The sequence below is a fragment of the Besnoitia besnoiti genome, assembly GCF_002563875.1.
Source record: "Besnoitia besnoiti strain Bb-Ger1 chromosome Unknown contig00007, whole genome shotgun sequence".
In the NCBI taxonomy this organism is placed as follows: domain Eukaryota; phylum Apicomplexa; class Conoidasida; order Eucoccidiorida; family Sarcocystidae; genus Besnoitia; species Besnoitia besnoiti.
This window is the reverse complement of record NW_021703915.1, coordinates 2,273,562-2,296,984: the sequence shown is the minus strand read 5'-3', so window position 1 is coordinate 2,296,984 and position 23,423 is coordinate 2,273,562. Positions and strand designations below refer to the sequence as shown.

At 58.4% G+C, this 23,423-nt stretch overlaps 2 protein-coding genes across 2 annotated transcripts; one reads left to right on the top strand and one right to left on the bottom strand.

Moving 5' to 3' along the window:
- Positions 1 to 1,136: 1,136 nt before the first annotated feature.
- BESB_073350 (serine/threonine protein phosphatase) lies at positions 1,137 to 6,472 on the top strand (the record flags this gene model as incomplete). The annotated part of the gene is made up of 8 exons (XM_029365708.1): positions 1,137 to 1,554; positions 2,413 to 2,529; positions 3,121 to 3,650; positions 4,079 to 4,234; positions 4,572 to 4,707; positions 5,229 to 5,419; positions 5,888 to 5,949; positions 6,367 to 6,472. 8 exons carry the CDS (start codon positions 1,137 to 1,139, stop codon positions 6,470 to 6,472), a joined length of 1,716 nt encoding a protein of 571 aa, XP_029218192.1.
- A 2,317-nt stretch (positions 6,473 to 8,789) lies between these two features.
- Positions 8,790 to 22,978, bottom strand: BESB_073340 (uncharacterized protein; the record flags this gene model as incomplete). Its single annotated transcript, XM_029365707.1, has 18 exons — positions 8,790 to 8,863; positions 9,343 to 9,404; positions 9,978 to 10,061; positions 10,406 to 10,812; positions 11,354 to 11,733; positions 12,040 to 12,919; positions 13,668 to 14,099; positions 14,399 to 14,824; positions 15,316 to 15,654; positions 16,200 to 16,564; positions 16,912 to 17,096; positions 17,446 to 17,580; positions 17,976 to 18,121; positions 18,476 to 18,644; positions 19,104 to 19,697; positions 20,011 to 20,243; positions 20,639 to 20,872; positions 21,440 to 22,978. 18 exons carry the CDS (start codon positions 22,976 to 22,978, stop codon positions 8,790 to 8,792), a joined length of 6,684 nt encoding a protein of 2,227 aa, XP_029218191.1.
- Between the last annotated feature and the right edge of the window lie 445 nt (positions 22,979 to 23,423).

The window sequence follows — 23,423 nt, the reverse complement described above, 5'->3', positions numbered from 1 at the left end:
TCTCTGTTTTCCTTTGGAGCACTTCCCTTCTCTTCCCTGTCCAGCAGGGCCTCTCGCTCCGCCAAGCACGCATGCGCGTTTTCTTCTTCTGTCTCTGTTGCTCTTTTCTCCACTTGCTGCGGTCCATTTCCTTCTGCAGGAATCGCACAGGCGACAAAAACTCAAAGATATCAACAGGGGCTGGTGGACTTTGCACATTTTCCCTCCAGCGAGGAGAATAACGGATTTTGCCTTCGCGGTGTGGGGGTCGAAGTAAATACATCGAATTTCGTCACGCCCCGTTTTCTCCACACGCGGTCCTTTCCCTTCTGCTCTGAGCTCAGCGTTCCCCGCCGAACACGCGTCCTCACATCCACTTTCTCCTGTTTTTTCCCTTGCTGCCAACCTCTCGCGGGCTCTGCGTTGGCTCTTTTCGTGTGAGGGTGAGCCTCGACCGCCGGTGCGTGCCACTCGTCGTCACGACTGTCTCTTCTGCGTGGGACTGCGGGAAGTTTGGTGCGAACTGCCAAGCGTTGCTCCTGCTTCATTGTCTTCTCCTGTCCGCTACGCCGATGCTCGCTTACAGGCGCCTAGTTGAGGGCTTGCATCTCTTTCCTGCTGTCTCCCCGAGCCTGACCTGGACCCGCGGCGTCCAGGGTAGCCGTCGGCCTCTTCCGTCTTTCCACCAGTGTTTTCCCCCTTTTTTCTCTTCTGTTTCGTGTGATTTCTGAGTCCGCGTCTGTGCGTCTCGTGTTTCTCCTCGCTTGTTCAAGGCGACGCTTCGCGGCTCACTTTTGCCGCCCTTCGCACTTCTGTTGCTCTCGAGCCAGGCTCTGCGCTCGGTGGCGGCTTTCCTAACCGAGACGTGTGAGGCGTCCGCGGAGATCGCACGGGTCTTGGCTTGCCTGGAACTCGGGCCTGCTAGCTTTCCGACTTGTCACGTGTGTCTTCGAGTCTACCGGCGACTGGGCAGAGCGTGTGGGGTACAGGCGGTGCCCTTCAGCTTCTCACGACGCGTGTCTCTTCGTTGGTCTCTTGACTAGACCCGTTGTCTCCTCTTTCGGCCTGCAATCAAGGCGCTGGAGAGGCTGCTTCCGCGTGTTTTACTTTGAGCAGAGCTAGACCCTAGCGCCGAGGAGCGAGGTAAGTCAGGCAAGATGGAGGACGACACAAGCCGCACAGCCGCGGAGGTCGAGCCGCGCGTCTCTGCGGGCGCCGCGGGAGAAGCGGCGGACGTCAAGACGGGAAAGGGCGCGCTGCCGTCGGCGCGCGAGGTGACGAAGCTTGACCAGCAGAAGACACTCGTGCTGGAGCGGGCGCGGCGAGAGGAGAGCCAGACTCAGGAGGAAGAGGCCGCCATGGAGGAGTGCTACGATGACATGCTCCAGGAAGCAGAAAAACTGAAGGCGGAGGGAAACACACACTTCAAAAACCAGCTCTTCCACCTTGCAGTCGAAAAATACACCGCGGCCATCGACCTCCTCTGCGACAACACGCTCACCGCCGACGCGAAACAGGCACTCCAGGTGCTCCTCTGCAACCGAGCCTTCTGCCAAATCAAACTCGAGAACTACGGTAAGTCTGCGACAGAGAAAAGCCGAGCGACGGACCGAGGGCCCTGCGAGAGCGGAAGAGAGCGCGGCGCCGGCCGCCAAACTACCAGTGCACGAAACGCCGTGTGCGTGGGCCGTATATGTGCTGACTTCCCATGCATGTATCTGCACATCTGCATGTATATGTATATATATGTATGCTTTTATGCCTATACGCGTGGATGTCTATACATGCATATATGTATATGTATATATGTATGTAAGGGGGGGGGCGCGGGGGAGGAGGGGAAGGGGGAGGGCTCGTCGGCATGTGCGTAAGGGAGCTCGGGAGACATGAACAGAAGAAAGCGAAGCACGCGAAGAGTGGAAGGTGAAGACCTGAAAGACGGGGCCTGCACACAGGGCGTCCCGGAGGCGGTACCGGGGCAGAGAGGGGGGGAAGGCATGTAGGGCTGGGCAAGAGAGCAATGCGTCGCAGCTGAAAAGAAACCGACAGCAAGAAAACTGGAAAGGCCAGTCCCAGGAAAAGTAGGGCTTCGGGAAGCCTCGTAATTGTGGTTGCACCATCAGGTAGATCTCCGTCATTCCATATATATAGATATATGTTCCCACCCATAAATCTATTCTAACTTTTTATGACACTTGTCTCTGAACATCCGATTGCGGAAGGAAGGAATGAAATGTGCGATCCTGCGCAGCTGCTGACATACGTGCGATTTGCGAAGGCGCATCCACAGCTCGGTCCGCGGTCTACATACATATACATGCATTCCTAAGTGCTCAGACTCATTCCGGCCTGCAGGATCTCTAGGCGCATCGGCGCATGCACGTGCAACTGCGGCTCGCTCATCTTCGGCTTTGTGCGCTGCGTGCTTGTCAGGCTCTGCTGTGGTTGACGCGGAGCGCGTGATTCAGATGAATCCGCTCTTTGCGAAGGCGTACTACAGACGCGGCTGCGCGTACTGCTGTCTCTCTCGCTATAAGAAGGCGCAGAAAGGTAAATCTCAGCTCTTTGGCGTCGAGGCAGGGAGCGCCAGCGCTTCGAAAAGACGATGCCCCGTCCGTGGAGCTTCGCCTCTCAGGCGGACTGCTCTCTCAGATCCAGACGAGAAGCCTGCTACTCGGGGCGTTTTCACCGGAAGACAGAACTGGCCGTCGTGCCTCAACTGCAAGACCAGCCTCAAATTCCCCTGCCATGCATCTAACTAGGAGGCGCCTTCTACTGTGCACAGACTAGGCTGCCCTGTTGCCGGCAACCGTCGTGGGGGCCTCCGACCTGTTTGCAGTTTCCATCTTCCTGTGCGAACGCCTCTGCGACCACGCCCTTCTCTTTCGAGGCTGAGCGTCTCTCTCGCGAGGGCTCCCGCGAGCGTCTCGTCTAGACCAGCGCTTGTGGGACATTGGGAGCCTTTTGGGAATTTGTTCCTGTGCCTGCGCTGTAATCGGTTCCGCGCAAACCGTAAACGCTCAACTGTTTTCTTTGGAGCTTCGTCAGCTTGCGGTGGCGGTGCGACCAGCCCTCTGGCTCTCATGCGTCTGCGCATGAGAGGCGTCTCTGCTGGTGTCTGGCTTTCGCTGCGTGTTTTAGATTTCGAGCGGGTGATTGCTTTGTCGGCGAGTCCTGATCCGAGTGCAATAAGTCGTTTGAACGAGTGCAAGAAACAGATTCGTCTGGAGGCTTTCGCGGCGGCAATTGAGACGGAGAAGACGATGCGCGCGTCGGAAGCGGTGCGGAAGGAAGGCGTCGAGTCTCTCTTCCCGGTGGAGAAGAGCTACGACGGCCCCGTGTACAGCTCGAAGGAAGAACCGAGCAGCGCGGGGGGGGCGGACCTTTCAGAGTTCGTCGCGTCTCTGAAGGAGTACCTGAAGGACACTGGGAAGCGCCTGCACAAGCAGTTCGCCTACCGCATTGTGTTGGACGTGATCTCGATGCTGAGCAAGCTGCAGAGCCTCGAGCGCATCACTATTCCCGAAGACGAGCGCATCACAGTTTGTGGGGATATCCACGGACAGTACTACGACTTGTGCAACATTTTCGACATCAACGGGATGCCGTCGAAAGACAACCCGTACCTCTTCAACGGCGACTTCGTCGACCGCGGATCTTTTTCCGTCGAGGTATCGCGCAGCAGCTTAAAAACCCCCCTCTTGATTCGCGTCTTACGCACCCTAGCGACCCGTTGACATTTAGCCGCTAAGCTACAGTCATTCAGGATGTATTTATCTACCGCAGGTTCAAACCCTGAAGGAAGAGTCATCGTTCTTCGCGTCGGTGTCGCGTCTTCGGTGGAGGGCTTTGCATGCGCAGGCCTCTCCTTCTCTGAGTGCCGGCGGCTCGGCGTGTGATCGGAGCTCGTGCGCAGTGTCGCCCCCCAGGCGTTCCTTTCGCTCTCACTATGCAATGGTTTTCGCTGTCCGTTCTGACGACCGTCGCGGCAGGAGGGGCTGCACGCGTGGCTCCCCCCTTGCCGGCTGGTTTTTTTAGAGAAGCGCACTGAGGACGCACGGACGATTCCTTCTCTCTTTTTTTGCTGCGCTTTACTCAGTGCATCTTGCTTCTCTACGCCGCGAAGCTGGCCTACCCGCAACACTTCCACCTGACGCGAGGCAACCATGAAACCTTCGAGATGAACAGACTCTACGGCTTCCGCGGAGAGGTCATCGCCAAGTATGATGAGCGCCTCTACAATCTGTTCTGCGAGGTACGGAGGACGCCAGCGCAGGGGCCCGAAGGCCCTTTTGCCCCTCCGCGAACTCCGCGCGCGCGGAGGCGACTGCGCACCAAGGGCTTGTCCTGCCAAGGAAACGATGTGACAGGGTTGTCTCTACAGGCGGCGCGAGCGTCTGCGCGTGAATATATTTTCTATGTTGCCCAAAGCAGCGATTCATGCCTGACCGCATGCGTGGGTGAAGCAGCGGAACTTCCATGGATATCAAGACTCGCCCGCGGCCGCAGACGCCTCCACATCCGCCTGTAGAGGCTGAGTCGATGCCGCGTCTGTACGCGTGACGGCAAGCGTGTCTGCCTGCTCTCTTCAGTCTTTCCGCCTCCTGCCTCTGGCGTTTGTGCTGAACGATGCCGTCTTTGTCGTCCACGGAGGTTTGCTCAGCAGCGACAACATCACTCTCGACGACATCCAAAAGATCGACCGAGACCGCGAGCCCCCTGATGGAGGTACGCGAAGCTCGCCATCCCTTTCTCACCTCTGCCCACGTAGTCTGCACACGCGCGAGAGATTGTGCGTGGACGCAGACGCAGAGATGCGCAAGGCGCTAGCTGTGCAGACAGATGCACAGGAGTTCACCTGGCCGTGCGCGATGGGATCGCCGAGCGGGCGGCAGGACGGCTGCAAAGCGCAGCCGCTCCCTCAGGAAAGTCTCCCCAACCATGTCAGGGCCCTCGTTTCAGCATATATACGTATATATATATATATATATATGTATGTATATAGATAGATACGTAGATACATATCTTGATAGGCATGTATGCATATAGATATGCATGTACAGATATGTATATATATATATGCATATATTAGGGTTTAGGTATATATATACATATCTATACATTCATATCTATATGCATATGGGACTCTGGATTTGTGGCGGCAAGCAAGGCGTTTTGACATGTGCGTGTTTGTTGACTAGTGTCGGTCGCGCAGTCTGTCGTTCTGCGGGTTGGCTGAGCGCGTTCAGGTTTGATGACAGATCTGCTGTGGTCTGACCCGTCGCCCGTGCCTGGGCGCTCGCCGTCGAAGCGCGGCGTCGCCTGCCAGTTCGGCCCCGACGTGACAGCGGCGTTTTTGAAGCAGAACAACTTGAAGTTGGTCATCCGCTCCCACGAGATGAAGGATGAGGGCTACGAAGTCTGCCACGGCGGACAGCTGGTGCGTTCTACGGTTCACTCCGGATCGGCTCGCCGCCACCGCTCTCCACGTCCTGCGCACGCTGCTTGCAGACCAGACTCCACTCTACATGCACATCCCGAGACCAGACGGCCTCTGTGATGGATTGGGCGCCTGCTTGCGTATTCTTCTACGTATATCCATATATATATATATATAGCTGTGCAGATGTAGACAGGTCTTTCTCCTCTGTGGGGGTGTCGGCATGCGAGTTGTCAAGCACCGCGTCGGGGTGGGGGGAAGGGGGAGGGGAGGGGGGGGGGGGGGGGGCCTGCGCGCGGGCTTCGAAAGAACGCGGAGAGAGCAGCATGTCAAGGGGCACGAGGCATAAAGGGAAAACGTTGACGCATCACGTCTTTTGGTTTTTTTGAGGTTCGCCCGTCGTTACATTTTACGCGATGAGTGAACGGGGCCGACGTCCGAGGCTCCGTGTTGATGCTTACCCTGCAGGTGACTGTCTTTAGCGCGCCGAACTACTGCGACCAGATGAAAAACAAGGGGGCTTTCATCAAGTGAGCAGCGAAGTGTCAAGCTCCTTTCCACGATGCAGAAGCATACGCCGCATGCAAAGCTGCGCATGCGTCCCGTATTCAAAACTTGCATAGCTGCGTTCACTGTATGCAGCTGCTCAGCGCGCAAAGGGATTCATCTGTGCATTCCATCATGCGAGGCTCTCTCAGTCCATACATGCACACGCGCTTTGCTTTGATGCGACGCATAAAGCCGCAGGCCCGGGTGCCTCTCTGCTATGTGCTTCGCCTCCGCGGAGCCACTGCAGGCATCGCAGATTGCAGTTCAGCCATCTGGCGGTAGGTGCCTCCTATCTCATTCATGCACATATATATATATATTCACATATATATATATATATATTTGTATATACTTATGAAACGTGATGCTTTTGGACATCGTTTGGTTTTGTTTTTCAGGCTCGATGGCAAGACACTAACCCCCCAGTACACACAGTTCGACGCCGTACCGCATCCCGCTACGCGGCCGATGCAGTATGCCAACCCGATGCTCAGCTTCATGTGACTACCGGCGGTCGTGTCTGTGTTGTGTTGTTTCGCTGCGTGGCTTATCTGGCTTTTGGAGTTCCCTGCGATCCTTCTCGGTGCGTACCTCACTCTTGCCACTTGCCTTCTCTTCTGCTTTTGCTAGATGTTTTTGCATTCCCTCGTTCTCTCCAGTCTCTACCTGCACCAGCACGTGGAGTTCTCCTATGCAGGCGGCCAGCGACGCCTCCACAAGCCGAGTGGGAACTAAAACTCGCAAATACAAGACTAGTGGGAGTAGAGAGCTCTGCAGCGCACATATTGATACGTGCATGTATATATACATACGTGCATACATGTACATGTATGTAGATACACGCATGTGCGTCTACGTTGTATTGGGAAGGACGACGTATATTCATGCGCATGCATATATGCATGCCCGTCGGGGTCCGCGCCTCTCTGCGTGTAATTGCATAGCGTCTTTGCATGCCCTTTTTTGATGAAGGCGGGTTCTGCGTGAAGAAATGAAGCAGACAAATCGATTTTGACCTTTTGTGTGCATGCGGGGTGCTTGCAGATTCCCGTGTGCTGCAGTGCGTTTGAAGGGAATCAGCTCGTTTCTTGGGTGCTCCTCTCTCTCTTCCGCGTCAAATGCCCGAGCGTCTCCTTTCCTCTCCCTGGAAATGTATATTTCTGTAAGAATTCTTCCGACCAGTCTCTATCCGTCTCGATACCGTGGTCTGCTGTCTCTGTTGACTCCGTACGCACTGGCGCTTCGTGAGGCGCAATTCATTTTTAATGCGCCATGTATCGTTACTTCTCTTTCGCCTTCTCTATCTGTTCTCGTCGGGATGTGCCTCTCTTGTATCGTCTGTACACCACGTTTTCTGGGCTCCATTCAATTTCCTGGCGTCTCGTTCTCTGCGTTTTTGCTCCTTTTTCGCGACTCTTGTCTTCGGGTCCTCGTCCTCTTCCCCTGCTTCGACTTCTCTTCTGCTGTGGCAACACAGTTTGGAGGAGACAGCGGCAAATCTGCGACGTTAGCTTTCTGGATCGGCCTCATTCGCAGGCTTTGCCTTCTCAGCCTCTACTCTGGGTTGAGACCGCTCAATACCACGCCCGAGCCACTTACACACACTGAGAACACAAAGCAAACAGACATCTCGCTCTCTCTCTACATGTATATATATGGACACATACGCGCGCATTGCACGGCCTTATATATATATATATATATATATATATATATATATGTAAACACGGATGCATTTGTTTTGTTCAAAGAGTGGAAGTTGAGAAAAGGAAACACCTGGGAAGCAGGCGAGCCGCTTTTGCACGCCCGCAAGTGCTGCCTGCTTCACCCCCACGCAGAAGTGCGTAAGAAATACATGCAGTAAATATTCCGTCTAGTTTGCACGTGGGAACGCGGATGCGGGGCCGTGGAGGAGAGCCCTAAACTCCTTCGCGTAGAGGCACAGCACAGTAGAAGCCACGGCCCAGGAGTATCTCGCGCATGCAGTCTGCACAGTTGCCTAACTATCAGGAAGCGATATCGTACACTTTTTTGTATGGGGAGGGGTGGGGGGAGGACCAACGTTTCGCGCGCGCCCGCAACGTCTGAGAGGCAATTGGCCGCTAACAGCTTGATGCTTGAAGTGACGTTTTTCTAGGCTGGTCAGGCAGCTGGATTGGCGAGTGAAGCACCAGAATCTGTGTACGCCTTGGCTCAGAGTGAGGCAAGAAGCGAGCTCTACGAGCTCGGGCCTTTCTCCCTTTTGTCCTCCGCTGCTAACTCTGGGTCGCATGAGCGACCCGAGAGCCCACAAGTAGATTTACCAAGCGGTTCGTCCAGTCGGTGCCAAGATTGCATAGCAAGGACATGCTCGCGGACACGCCTGCACAAAATGTGCATGTTTTTCTTAAATTTACGTGATATATGAAAACCTGTGGTGAAAATACCCTGCTGACAGTGGTGCGCCACCCCGCCGCCCACTTGCATCATGTTGCCGCCCACAGCTATCACGCGCAAGCTCAAGTGTAGGCGGTAACACTGCAAACTTTCACATAAAGCTACTAAAACTGAACGGAACCCCGGCGGCTGGCATGCGCCTCCGAAAACCCCCGAGGACAGGAGCCACACTCCATAACTTCATTTTCTCTTCACTTTTCTCCTCGGAACTCGTGCATCCTCTACCAACCCGCCCCCGTCGCATCAGCATTCTGCGCAGGATTTCACAGCTCTCTTGCGATTCTCTCTGCTTTTCTATCTTCGGATGCTCATTGCCTCGTCTCTCTTGCCTGCTTCGCCTCCGCGGCGTCCGCTCTGCATCAGCTTTTGCGCGCTCTCGCTCGCCTCACTCGCGCTCCGAGACGCTGTCGTCGCCGTCGTTCCTCCACGAATAGGCCGAGCGGAAGCTCTCTTCGTCCTCTGCGACAGAAAACTTCGACAAAACGCGACTTCTGCAACGCTATACGGAACAAAATATAACTTTTCCAACTCACACCTGTTTGCTTCTGCATCCAGGTTTCTACAAGGCGATCACAGCGCTTCCTTCCCCAACCCCCCCCCCCCCCCTTTCCCCGGAAGCGGCCCGTTTGCGATAATAATGAAGAGTCGACGAAATATGCGCCGATACGCAGTCACGTGCGGGCATCGAGAAACTGACAGTACCACACGCTTTATTCGGGAAGCTCGTAGTGAGTGCTCGCGGACGCGGGCTACCAGGACTGCAGCACACAGAGCATCGGTTCTCCTCGATCTGAAGACTGAATTCACAGTCTCTAGCGACTAAGATGGTTTGATCGTCGCGCAAGCACCGCTCAGAGTCTCCTCTTTGCCAGCGCAGAGATAGGCGTGTAATAAACATGAAACACGAAACCAAGCTTTCTATTTGCGCCCTTTCTCACCTTCCCGCTTCCTGCCTCTCCGCAGACGTGCGCCACTCGCACTCTCCGCCGATGAACTGGACCTGCGCAAAACAGCGAAAAAAGCAGCGACTCGACTACGATGTACGCTTGCGCAGACGAAACGAACACTCAAAAAAAAAGAAAGACCGTTCGCAAGAGAATGAACCCTGAAGAGCCATGACGCCACACGGGACGAGTGAAGTCGACGGAGATACCGACAGACAAAACCTACTTAAAACGAAAAAAAAACTCATCGCGGCTATCCGTCCCGAGGCGCGCGCGGGAGTAGGTAAGACGCAGTGAAGCCTCACAGGTGCACCGACAGCCAAGGGCAAGTCATCAGGGCATCCGTTGTGTTTCCCCCCTCCCCCTCCCCCCGAAGAACGACAGACCTCTACACAGAGGGATAGGAGAGAAGAGAGAGCCAGTTAGGGCGTCACATCGAGCGACAGCATATGTGCACAGGGTCGGAGACGCGGCGGCATTGATGTCCTGCCCTCGTCTCCGTGTGTTTGCCTACGAGGCGTTGACATAAGGAATCGCAGCACACAGAGAGACCTAGGCGCCTCAGCCAGGGGCATACGCACCGCTCTTCTGAGCCAACGTGAGCCGAAACGACGCTTCATTTCGCTTACAGCCTCTCGAGCTTCACTCGCCGCGCAGCTGCTGTTCGCTTTGCCCCTTCGCTGTCGTCTGCCGCGGTTCGCCCGCCGTCTCTCCTGAGTCCACCGACAGTAGAAAAGCTAGAAACGCCCGTCGATCGCGGCCTGTTCCCCCGTCAGTGCACTGAGTCTCTGCTGCCTGGCGCAAACGTGATCGAACCTCAAGAGAAAACGCCTACTCGATTGTATACTTTTAGACAGGCGAATAGTGCGAGACCTACCAAGCACACAGAGAGCTCAGACGAGCGTGTCTCGCCGCCTGTAGTCTGCCTCACTACCTACATCTATATATGTACATATATGTGTCGAGAAATACGCGGGGGCCTTTTTAAGGGTCCCTGCTAGACAAACAGTTTTGCAAGCACGTCTGCGTCTTCTTTTTCCGTCGATCGTGCACTTACTTGGCCTTTTTGCTGTGCTTTTTTGCCGGCGATTTCTCCCTCACAGCTCGCCGGTCTCGGCGTCGCCCGTCCTCCTGGCTCTCTCCGCTGCTGGCGCTGCCTTCTTGGTATCCCTCGTCTTCGCTCGACGTCGCCTCGCTTTCGTCCTCGCTTTCGCGTCTCCCTCGCCTCCGGGGGTGCGCAGAGAGCGTTGGCTTAGGCTCCTGTTTGCATCTGCGCGGCGCGGAGACTCTCCGCGCCGGCGCGTCCTCGATTTCGTCCTCCGAGCTCTCGAGGTCGCCTTCCTCGAGACGTCGCTCGCGGGCCGCCACCTTCCGCTGACGCGTCTGCAGCGTCTCCTGCGCAGCCAGCGCGGCGAGCTGCGCGTCGAGCGCCGCGAATGGGAAAGTGAGAAACGGGGACGAGAACTGAGGACGCGAAAAAAACAGCGTAGCTGGCGTCAACGCGTGAGAGACAGGCGGCAAAACGGCGGAGGCACTGTAGACGCAAGCGAAATGGACACAAAACTGAAGAGCGAGAGAGGAGCAGACGCAATGCCGCGGCACGAGCGAGGGAAAACGGCACGCGAAGGGGAGAGATACACTCAGGCGAACTCACAAACGACAAGAGGCGAGACCGGAGGGAAGCGGAGGGAACGACGCCAGAAAGAAACGCGAAGCAGACGGAGATACGAAAGCCTGAGGACAGGTAGAAACAGATGTCGTCCTGACAGTCAGGACAAGCAGAACCAGGCGTCGCTCCGTGCAAGGCAGACGTTGAAAACATCAAGACCATGGCTACGCAATTTCTCGTATTTTCACACTATAAGTAGCTATCGCCTCCATACACATGCATTACGATCCAGAACTGTATAACTGAAAGCGAATGAACGAAGACACTATAGTTCTTTGAACTCTGAAGGTGACTCCGGTTGAGAGATAAGACAGTCGGGAGCAGACAGGGACTTACAGTTTCGCTCTCTGCAGCTATTTGCTCCTGCACCGCGTAGTGATGGCTTTCCTTCATTCTCTGTGCGAGATCTGCGCAGCTCTCTCGCTCGAGGAGACTCTTGACTAGCCGCGCAATCTTCTCCTCCTTCCGCTTCTTCGCCGCGCCTTCGAGCTCGCCGGCGCCTGGCGCCTCGTCGTCCGTCTGCGCGCGCCTCTCGGCCTCCTCGCATTCGCAAGCGAGGGGGGAGAGCTCCGCGGCGTGCTCAGCTGCGAGAGCCAAGAGCGTCGCGCGCAGCTTCTCAAGGCTGTCAAACAAAGTCTTCTCGACTTGCCGGCAGCTCGACGCGCTGCGCAGCGACGCCTCGCATGAGGCGCTGCGCACGGACTCAAGCAGATCGCCTGAAACCGCGACACACACACACACGCTCCCCCGGTGTCAGCTACGCTTCAGGGCCCGCGCATTAGCCTTCCAAGAGGAGGCGCAGGCGCACGAATGCAAGGTCGGAGCAGAACGGATGCGAGGGCGCTGCAGAGCAACGACAGAAGGAATGAGGGAGGGACACCACCGCAAGACGAAGACGGCAAGAAAGATTCTCGCCTGCACAACGCATTCTCGCATTTGAGCGAATCGACCCACAAACGCCAGGAAGGAAACACGAGAGACTCCGCAACCTTAGAGGACAAGGCTGCGCCTCCAGCACTTACGGAGAAGGCGGTGAACGACAACGAGAAGCGTGAGACATCCTGGTGCGTCGCACGCGGCGTGAATCTCGACAAGGGACTTGAACTTCTCGGCTTTCGGTTCATCTGCGCGCCCAGCGTGCTCGGCCGCCCCGCCAGGGGCCTCCACCCATCCCGAGATCGCGAAGCTGACCAGGTCAAAGAAGCGCCAAGACGCCTGCAGCAGGAGAAGAGGCCGTCGGTACTCCTCCGCCACGAGAAGAAGCACAATCAAGAGCTCCAGGTACCGTGTGACGTACTCCTTCGCTTGATTCCAGGCTTCCTTCTCCGCACCCGCCTCTCGGGTGCCTTCGTCCTCGGTCGTCTCGCGCGTCGCGCTCGCCCCAGCCTTCTCGGCTTCACTCTCAGCCGGCGCGGAAGAAAGGCGCTCGGCGTCGCGCCGCTTCCTCGCGAGGCCGCAGTCCCCGCCGAGACTGGCGACGGCGAACGCGAAGCAGGCGTGGCGGAAGACGCGGACGATGAAGAGGAGGAGCTTCTTGAGGTCTTTGCCCATCTTGGCTAGGGGAGGGAGGAGGGCGCCGCTGTCGGGGCAGAACGCAGTCGAGGCGAGCGACGTGCCCGCCACTTCCTCGAGGAAGCGAAGAAGCTCCTCTTCGCCCCCCGCGACGGCGACCGCGCCCGAGACCACGTCGCGCGTCTTCCGTCGCTCTTGCTGCAGCGTGAGGTGCAGCGAAAACACTCCGCGAAGCCCGTGAGCCGCAAGGTGGCGACAGGCCCCGAAGAGCGCGCCGAAGGCTGTCCGCGCGCTCGGGGCGGGCAGAAGTGGCGACGCAAAGCACTGCAAAATCGTGAAGCACAACAACTTCGTGTCTGCCGAGTAACCCCACACGGACGAAGAATGAACCTGCGAACACCACAGACCGCAGAGGCAGATGCAAGGATCACACACGAAAACCTAACGACTGAACACGCGTCAAGCGCGTGACCCGACAAGGGCGGCATCCAGGCAGGGGCAGGGTGGGGGGCGGGGGGGGGGGGGGGGAGGGAGGTAGGGAGGGTGGCAACGAGAACTGAGGTCTACAGGTGCACTGCGAGACGCAGCGCCTTCTCTTAACGCGCTGGCGTGCCTCAAACGCAGGAGATGCTCGTCTGCCGCGAGAAAACTGGGGTCTTCGCCGCCATAAAGCTTCTCCATTCTCGTTTGTGTCACTTAGAATCTCGCAAAACGAGATCCGAATCAGGCACTCGCACGCACAATGCCTACGTATATATTAGCAGACGCATGCACAGCTTTGGAATCGACAGAGGCGACCACGCTCTCTCAAGTCCCGTGAGCTGCTCGGCGAAACTCTGGCGGCGAAAACTTGCTAGACTTCCTCTTTTCGCGCGTTCCTGCAGGGACCGCGTTTCCTGCATGCGCTGCGTCGCCGACGCCACTGGCGACCGAGAGGTCAGAATCCATTCTGAGCGCGGCTCTCGCGCGTCGTTGGTTCGAGGCGCCTGGGTGGCTGAACAGCCCGAAGCTGCATTTTTCGCTCTTCTGCGTGCAGGGGCGCTCACACGTGAAGGCGTCCATGCGAGGATGCGCACCCCCCCCCCTCCCACCTCTTCCCTCCCTCCCTCCCCCCCCTCAGACGGCGGCGCTCTCTTACGTAATTCATGACTTCTCGCGTGCCGCTCTCGAGAGTCGGCTGCAGGTAGACGACTTCCATCAGGACTCTGAGGCGATCCGCCGCGACGCGCTGCAGCTGCGTGAGCGCCGCGTCGACCTGCGCCTTGTCTTCATTTCGCTCCGCGCCGCCCGCGTCGCGCTCATCCTCTGCCAAAGGGAGGACGAGGAGCTTCAGCAGCACCGCGAGGGTCATGCTCTGCAGCTGCTTCGTGGAGGCCTCCTCGCCCGTCGCGATGTGCCAAAGCAGATTCAGCAGAGAGGCAGACTTTTCGGCGCCCTCGCCCTGCGACGCGGGAGGCGCCTGGCGCGCGGCCTCACTCTGAAGCAGCGCGGGGTGCGACAGCAGCAAGTCGCCCAGGAAGCAGACGTAGAGCTCGCAGCGCAGCATGTGCGACGTGAAGGCGCTCTCCAGCTGAAAAGCAAAAAACGCAGCAACGGGGCAATGTAAATACAAAGCGAGGCGACGCTCGTTGACTCGAAAAAAGAAGGAAGCGCCACACACGCAACAGGAGAGCACATCGCACTCCAGATCACGCCAGACAGGACCGCTACAAACTGCTGAACGACGACGCGAAAACGGGAAACGCGCACTCCGCGGGAGAGGTGCGTGCCCCTGTCCACATGCATGGCGACGAGAGCCCGTCGCCATCCTTCCGTAGAGCGAAACCAATCATTTCAGGGCGAGTTAATGCCGAGGCCTGTGTGGCTCACTTCTTGGATCTGCGCAGCGATTTTTTCGCATTCTTCTGAGACCTCGCTGCTGGCTGCGGCTGCCTCGGCAACCCCCCGTCGGGCCTCGTCGAGTTCCCGCGATCGCTCCTCCTGCGTCTTTTCGCGTTTTCTCCGGCGACCCTCCTTCGGCCTCATCTTTTCTTCCTCCTCGCGCGCGCGCGCCTCGTCGTCTTCAGAGAGGAGTTGGAGCAGGCGGCGCTCGCGTCGGGCGAGTCTCTCCTGGCGTTCGCGGCTCTCCAAGAGCCATGCCTGCTGCAGCGAAATCTGCTGATGCAGGAAGGAGGACGTCGCCTGCAGCTCGCCGAGACTCGCGAGGAGGGACACGTGATAGGCCTTGAGCTGCTTCGCAACCTCGGAATGCCGCGTGCTCAGGAGGCAGAAACAGCCCAGCGACTTGGTCACGAGCTGAACACAGGCGTCCGCACATCCCGACGACGCACGTGAAGTGAACAGAAGAGCCTCATGCCGCATAGTCCAAGCCCAAAAGCCAGGAAACATACATATACATACATATGTATGTATATGTATGTATATATTTATGTATGTGTGTATACGTATGTATGTATGTATGTACGTATGTATGTATGTATGTATGTATGTATGTATGTTTGTATGTATGTATATAGGTCTGGCGTGACGGAGAGATCGATGAATATAACTTCTTCAGGGCTCGCTTGTCACTGAAGCCCCGCCGGAGATGGGATTAATGTGTGCACCTGCCCGTCGATTGCCGCGCAGTAGTCCTCTGTGAGCCTGCCTGCGGGAAACTCGCAAAGCCTGTCTTTCCATGGGCACTCGCCCTGCGCCCGTCCGTGCTGCTGCGGCGCAGCTTCGCGTTCGTTTCGTCTGCGTTGTTCCGACGCGCGACTGCTCGCGCTGCTCGCTCGCTGACTTACCACCTCGCAGAGGTCGCTGTGGAGCGCCGCGCGCCCGCGAATCTGCAGCGCGGCCTCCTGCAGGCGGGGGTCGCGAGCCTTCCAGCACGTGGAAAAGCTCTCCCCCTCGTCTTCCTCTTCTTCAGCTTTGCGCGCGGGGCTCGCGCCGCCCGCGGAGCAGCAGGCCTCGCAGCAGCAAGCGGTCACGCAGAAGGAGAAGGCCTCCGCCCCGTTGCAGTAAAACTCGAGTGCCGGGAGCAGCGTCGAGGAAGGTATGTCAGAAAGCGCAGGATCCACGGTGCAGTTGCTCTGCGACCGCGCGAAGAACGCGTCCAGTACGCACGAAATTCGAAACCAGCGCTGAAACAACGAGCCCGCAGCCGCACACAGACGCAGATGAAAACCGAGACCAAAGGGCCGCCCGCCGAGAGCGAAACCACCCGGATCTTAAGAAAAAAAGTCAGAAAAAACAACACGCCAGCAAGATACACACCCCGCGAGAAGGCAGCGAAGCAGAGAGAGAGGGGCAGAGCAAAGGAGGCGCCGCGACGCAGGGGAAGGACTCCAAGAAAAACTCACGAGAGAAAAAAGTGACGCGGAGCCCGTAGACAGATGGTACGAGAACTGCCCAACCCGCCCCTTACTTGCACCGCATGCGTATCCTTATACACAACACTATACATGGGTATATGCACGTACATACATACGCATATAGGTGCATCGCATTTTAGCGCGCACGTGAACACAAAATCTACAGACACACACAAAAGACAGAAACATTTCACAGATACATATATATAGATAAGATATATGTAGATGTATCTATGGATGTAAGCATCGGGGTCCGGTTTATGGGCTCGTGAGCCGCGCTGGCCTTCTAGTCGGCTGCGTGTGCCGTTCCCTACTGTGTGCAGCTCGTTGTTGAGGACAAGAGCGAGTTCCGCAGTCTTTTGGAACTGTTTTTGCGTGAGTCTGATTTGTTGTTGAACAGCCTGCGCCATGTGGGCGCGGCCTTCCTGGCCTTCTTCGCGCGCGTTTTTTTTTCCTTTGCCGTCGTTCTCGAGGGCAGCGTCCTGAGACGCGCGGAACGACGAAGACACTTCAAAGAGGTCCCGCGCCTTCTGCTGCAAACCTGCGAGCTCCTGAAGCAGCGCTGCGTGTTGCTCCTGCAGCGTCAGCATCGTCGAGGCGCCCACTGGAAGCGTCAGCGGATCCAACTCCTCCGCATTCGTCCACAGCGACGCCATGACGTTCGCGTCCTCGCAGGAAACTGTAAAGCGGAAAACGACGCAGCCACGGAGCGGGACGAGAGGCATGCAGACGGTTTCTGCGATACACGAATGCTAAAACACACCGGGAGATCCTTACAGCAATCATTCGGAGAGAGATTTCTAGGCGGGCATACCCGTCGATGTTTGCACATGCACTTTGGACGAGCAGATAAAGGCACAAAGAGGAGCCGAAACCGAGACTTGAAGGGGTGAAATTCGAAACCAAGGCGCACGCGGAGTCACAGAGACTAACGCCGAGAGCCGCGAGGTTGTCGCGAGGGCCGCGCCACGTGTGTCTCTGCATCACGCGGTCAGGGCTTTGCACAGCTGCCGATTGAACTGTTACCATCGAGCGGTTCGCGGACTTCGGCGATCAGCGTGCAGACTCGGGCTGAGAAAGCGCTTTCGTGCTCTTGCGACCGCGCAAGCGCCTCTTTGCTTTGCGGCGTGAAGCCACGGCCCTCCAGAAGGCGCTGAAGCCGTCGGAGCAGCTGTACGCAGGCCCGAGCGCCGAGCAGCGCAGCCAGTAGCCTGCGAAGCACACACGCAGGATTCGGATGTAGGGTTTCGCGTGGAAAGCCACGAAACCGCGGTTCCAGCGTCACGCCCAGAAGGATACCAGATTACCCTGTTTGGCTGTGTTTTGTTAATACGTGGTGTTCAACTGGTTCTACATCCACAATAGTTATAGTCTTAACTACGCTCTGGTAGTGCACTGGACACGACGGTCGTGAGCGGGAGCAGCGCGCAAACCGCAGACGGCGAAGTGAGGGTTTAGAAGCGCAGGCGGAGCCAGCTGCGCCCGTCTGCCTGCGCAGCTCCTACTAGGCAAGCGGGAGAGACACGACGCCAGGGCAGAGACACGCGAGCGAACGCCTACCTGGCCAAAGCGCACTGCCGATGGAGGACGAGAGGCAATTCGGCGTCGAGGCCGAGCCGCCGAAGCCGGGGGACAGCGGCGCGATGCGCGTCTCCAACGGATCCAGATTGAATGCCAAAAGGCGTGCGCAGTCGACTAAACAAACAAAAAAGTAGACCGAAAAGCTGTCAAAAAAAGACTTGAACGCATGCATGCCAGCACCCCCAGAATGGCTTCATTCGATCTACACATACACACATGAATTATTCTAGAAAACCATGCCCGAAAGAAGGCACGCCCCACGTGTACCCACGCGCAAATACGCATATGCATTTGATTTCATATCTATCTATCAGTATATGTAGATATATATCAATATATAGATATGTACATATATATATATATATATATATATATATATATATATATGTATACAGATATACAGATACAGATACATGGGGGAATATCGTTGCACGGAGCGTGTCCTAGTTGTTCGATTTCGGTGAGGAAAGCTGGGAACGCTTGCGTATGAGAGCTACGACCACAATTACTTTTTTCGATTCTCACCGAGAGGGACTTTGAGAAGAATCTGCTCGCATGCCTCGTCGAGGAGTCTCGCCTGCTGCTGCTCTGCGATGTCCACGAAGCACGCGAGAAGAAGGAGCTGACGCAAGCACACGTTCAGCGTCAGCAGGTGCTGAAAAGAAAAGAAAAAAGAAAAAAGGCGGAAGCGAAATCAGTTGAGCAGGTCACGCTAGCTACGAGAGAGAAAGGAAACGCTGGAAGGGAGGGACGCGTGTCAGGTGTGTGTGCAAGCGCGAGAGAGGGAGATAGGAAGACACAGAGACAGAGAGAGCGAGAGACATGCAGACTCTATCGAAGGGGGTCGAGCTTTGCGAACGGCAGACAGAGAGAAAGGAGAGAGAGCCAGGAGGAAGGAAACGAGGCGAGATGCCACAGACACGCCAGAAGGGACGGTGCAAGCGAACTACTGAGAAGAAAGCCCACATCGCGCAATGCCGCTTTTTGCACGAGTTCGTCTTTCACTCACCTTGTCGCTGTCTTGCAGGAAGAGGTCAAGCTTGGCCGCCTTTTCGGGGTCGCTGTGCGCGAAGGCTGCGAGGTGAGAAGCCTCTTTCTTCTGCTCTGCTTCTCGATGTCTGCACGCGGCTAGCAGCTTGACGAGCAACTGCTGAAGCTCGGGAACGTCCAGGTTACCTCTGCGCAGAGCCGCACACCCTAAAGAAATATGTTTTGCAACGCTGTGCTACCAATTCGAGGATGGATGCTTTCTGGTGCTGCAGCTCAGCGGCGCGTAGTTGGTCAACAAGCAAACGCGAAACCTGCGGCCGCAAGCAGACAGCGTGGCGAAGCGAGGCAAGGCTGACGGCGGCGCCCTCGAGATGCAGAAGATCCCGTCGGCAGCGTGAGAAGCTTTGGAAAGCGCAGCCCAACAGTATCCACACGGACCGGAGGTGGCGACAGAGAGGACTCGCGCAAGTGGAGAGGCGCTTGGGCACGAAGAAAAACGCCGGAGGATAGACACGTGCTCCGCAGTCTCAAAGAAGGCGGGGAAGGGGGCAATCATGCGGCGCATAGCGGCTCGAGGGCGCAGCGTTTCACAAGCCTGCATGCGCGAGTTTTTTCGTGTTTATTCTGTGTATGACTTTCTGCCTCACCTCTCTTCTTCCGACGCGACTGTCTGCATGTATACCCTGAGGATGAGGAGGCCGGATGCACTCAGCTTGGAGAGGTTTTTCCCGCCGTCTCTCTGAATCGCGCGCAGGAGATCCAGTCGGCAGTCGAGAGGATAGCGCACGAGGAGCTCTTTAACGAGGACTTCAATTGCCGTTTCGTTGAAGGGCATGCCGTCCATGAGCTGGTCAACGAGAAGATGCAGTCCGCACTCAGCGAACGCCACGAACTCCGCGTCGCCTTCGCTCTTCGCCTCGCTCTCCCTCTCCGCGCCGTCTCCGCTGCCGACGCCTTCCGGCGCCTTATCGCAGGCCGCCCGGCTCTCGCCCTCCGCCCCGGCGGGCGACGACGGGAGCGCCGCTTGCGCTGGGGCCGCCCGCGCCTTCTCGTCTCCCTCAGCGCGCTTCGCCTCGACTCCATCGCCTGGCTTTTCCTTCTCAGCGTCCTCCTGAGGCTGCCGAAGCTGCACCCAGCGCCGCAGCGCGCGACTGCACAACTCGCGAACGCCCTTCGCCTTGTCGTTCAAGCCCGTGAGGATCAACAGGCTCTTCTGCTCGACGGAGAACGAGTTGTCATTGCTGCGAAAACACGCAAACATCGGCGACCCGGGAAGCGCGAACGCTCTGCCCTCCGTGCCTCCTCCATAAAAAATGAAAAAAGCTGACGGCGACTCTCTCTCTCTCTCCTCCCCCGTCCCTTCCCCCCCCCCTCCCCCCGGGAGTCCGCAGTGAGATACGCTAGAATGGCATCCTGCAGCGCATGTGCGGCAGAATGGACCTTCAAAGGCATCTCGACGCGCCTCGAGAAGCTCTCTCCCTCGCTTAGATCTCTGCTTCGTCCGCGCGAGAGCAGAGAGAAGGTGAAGGAGGAAGGAACGAACTTCAGACTCACTTTGCAGCTCTGCGGTAGACCGCTGCGCGCACGTCGGCGGAAGCGTCGAACGCCCGTCGCGCGAGAAGCTGCGCGACCGAGGCCGCGAACTCCAGCGTCTCTGGCGAGTGATTTTCAGACTCGGCGAATGAAGAGAGAGGCAGAAGGAGAACGCGAGAGACTGCCGCGCGACGCACGGCCGGAGCCTCGTCCGTCAGGTGCCCCAAGAAGGCGCGCCACACCACGCAGGACGGCTGAAAACAGAAGCAACGCAGACGACCGCAAAGGACTCTACAGCTTGCCCCGCTGGGAAACGAACCCCTCTCGCAACAGACAGTCTGTGACAACTCTGGGCAGGCCAAGCTGTGAACACCGAGAGACATTTGAAGACGAACATCGCCGCATGTATGAAGCATGCATTACAGGCGAAACAGCCAGACGGAGGCCGCTCGAGACACCTCCTGCATGCTGTCCCGTATACACGGTCGTTGTGCGCACTCCATAGAAAAAGGCGGCACACTGAAGCAAAAAGCGAACACGCAAGGCTGTCTTCTCAATCCATCTGCATCTGCATACGTAAATACAACTACACAAGCACATACATACACGTATACAGATGCATCTAGGAGTTGGCGTTGCGGCGCCGGACCTGCGGTGTTTGGAAGTGTTCGAGCAGAAGGAGCGCCATGCGCCGGGTCGCAGCTTCTCTGCTTCTTCCGAGCAGCTGAAGAAGAATCTGTCTGTGCATCTGCTGGAGACTCTCGGCAACCTCGATGCCCACGCCGCTGCCCCAACCGACGAGTTGAAGCAGGAAGCAGCACACGCCGACGCGCGCCGCGCGCGAGCGACAGAGGAGTTGAGGCAGCAGCCGACACCACAGAGCCTGAAAGTCCGCAGAGCCGAAAAACCAGACTGCGTGAGTCGCGAGGCCCTAAAACGGCTCCTCGCGGAGGAGTGGCGCAGGCGACGCAGCCCGCCTGCGCCCTCTGCGCAAGCGGCCGGTGCGGAAGCCGACAGACGAGCTGCTGACGCAGGGAAGCGTGAGGTCACGGTAAGAACGAGCCGCAACTTATGAACTTCACCCGCAGGAAAGCAACAGACGGAGGGGTGCCAAACGGCGGTTGCCGGCCGCGCGAGGGGCGACGAAGCTGACAGACGCGGCGTCGAGCGCGGAGGCGCACGCGAGCGTAGCGGCAGACGGCAGGAAGAACAAGGCGAAAAACACAGGGAACGTGGATCGCTTGGACCGCAGAAGAGCACCACAGACAGACAGACCGGAGAGAGGAGAAACCGCAGACAGGGCGCCAAAACAAGGAAAGAAGGAGCGACCCCATCCAGGGCGCACCGCGCGAGAAACGGGATCCGTGCCGCACAGCGAGAAGACAGGCCAACAGCCGGGCGACTCTGATCACGCCAAACCGGGTCAGACTGCAGCGCTGCGCCTGCTTACCTCGACGAATCTGTACCGCGTGGCTTTGTCTGCCTCTTCCTGCGCGGCTCGCGGATCTTCTTCTTCCTCCCCCGAGGTGCGCGGGGTCTCCCCCCCGTTCCCCCCCTCTCCGTCGCGCTCGCTCGGCCTTCCAGCCGCCGCGCTTCGGCTCGCGAGTCCGTGGGCGCGTTTCCGTCGCTCTTCGAAGGTCATCTCGTCGAGCTTTGCCAGCGTGCGGTAGAAAAAGGCGCACAGCCGCCCGCCCTCGCGCTCAGGCAGCTTCGGTAGCGACAGACACAGGTGCAGGGCCTGGCGGAAGACGACTTCCAACAGCCTCTCTGGCGTGACGTCTGCCGAATCGGTCCACTCCGTTTCTTTTTCTTCCTCTTCTTTCTCTTCCTTCCTTTCCTCCGCCTTTCGCGCGCTGCGCGCCGCTCCCTTTTGGCCTTTCTTGCCGCGGCGCCTCTCCCCCTCCGCGCCCGCCGCCTCGCTGGCGTCTCCGCTGTCGCGTGGCTCGCCGCTCGCCGCGGCGTCGGCGGCCTGCAGCAGCAGCCCGCGAATGTTTGACAGCGCCGCAGAGAGCGACAAGTCCCTCGAGGCGAAGCGCCAGTAGACCGACACGTAGTGCTCCACCCAGGAAGGCAGCCGTGGGGTCTCGGAGCCGCGCGGCGCCTCAGGGGGGGCGGGAAACGAAAACGCGGCCGCTGCAGCGGCGGAGGACAGCCCGGCTGCATCGGGCGCGGATCTCGCAGAGCCCGAGGCACTTGCAGGGGGGGTGCGGCGCGACGTCCGAGTCGAAGAAGACGCAGCAGAGCTGGAGCGCGGAGTTTCGCTCTCCGCGCGCTCCGCCGCAACGCTCGCCTCGCGGTCTTCTGCAGGCTGACGCATGCGCCGAGACGCCGGTGGCTTGGACGCGGAGGACGCGCGCGCGCGAGGAGGCGCGCCGCGCCGCGCGGAGGAGGCAGGAGGCTTGAAGGGATACGGGGAGGGGAACCTGTCATCGGCTGGCAGGGAGAGTGAGGAGGCGTGCTCGGCGTCGGAGCTGCGTGCAGACGGCGAATCGCCCCGCGTGGCGAGCTTGGCTCTCTCGCCTGTCGCGCTCCGCGCGTCCTCGTCGTCCTCCCCTGCCTCGCTGCCTGCCTCGTCGTCCTCAGAGGCAAAAGACTGCGAATCGGGCTTCCCGCGCCTGGCAGCGGTCGCCGCGCCTCTGCTGCCTGCAGACCGGCTTGGATCGCGCGCGGCCCTGCTCTTCGCGCCCGCGGTCGACAGCTGCTCGTCCCCCCTCGCAGCCGCTCGCTCTCCCCGTGCCTTCGTGGCAGGCTGCGCCTGGCGGCGAGTCTCGCCCGCGGTCGGAGACGAGGGCGACGCGGAGCGCGGAGCCTCAGCGCGAGCCTCGACCCACGCGCCACGGCCTCCTCGGGGCGAGCCGGGCGTAGAGGCGAGTGACGCGACGGAGTCCGAGTCCTCTTCCCGCCTCTTCGAGGGCCTTCCGCGGCCGCCGCAGGGTGTCGTGCGCCGCCTCGAGCCTTCCTGCCCGCCGGAGTTCCGCGGCGGCTCCATGCTGCGGCGAAACAGACAGGCAGGGAGAAAACAGGGCGACCGGCAGAACGGCGGAAAGAGACGAGGCGCCTGACAGAAGCTCCAGACGAGGAGAATCAGAGAAAGGGTCAAAGAGAGGAAGGGAGACGCTTGGCGAACGCGGAGCTGCGAGAGACACGAGGAGGACGGACGACGGTGTGGAGACAAGAAGAGGACGCAGGCAACGGAGGGGAAACGTGCGGGTGAGGGGCTCCGATGGCGGATGGAGAGCGACCACGAAGGGGCGAAACGGCGAGAAAGCAAACACGGGGAAAGTGTGGCACCGGAGAGAAGTCACAGAAAACCCAAGTTCTTCGCCCGTGCAGAGAGAAGACACACGAGACTGGCGCGAAGCCGTGATCGGCGTTGAGCGGCCCATTCACTCAGCAGACGAACACAACAGAAAAGGAAGACTCGCCGCACGTCT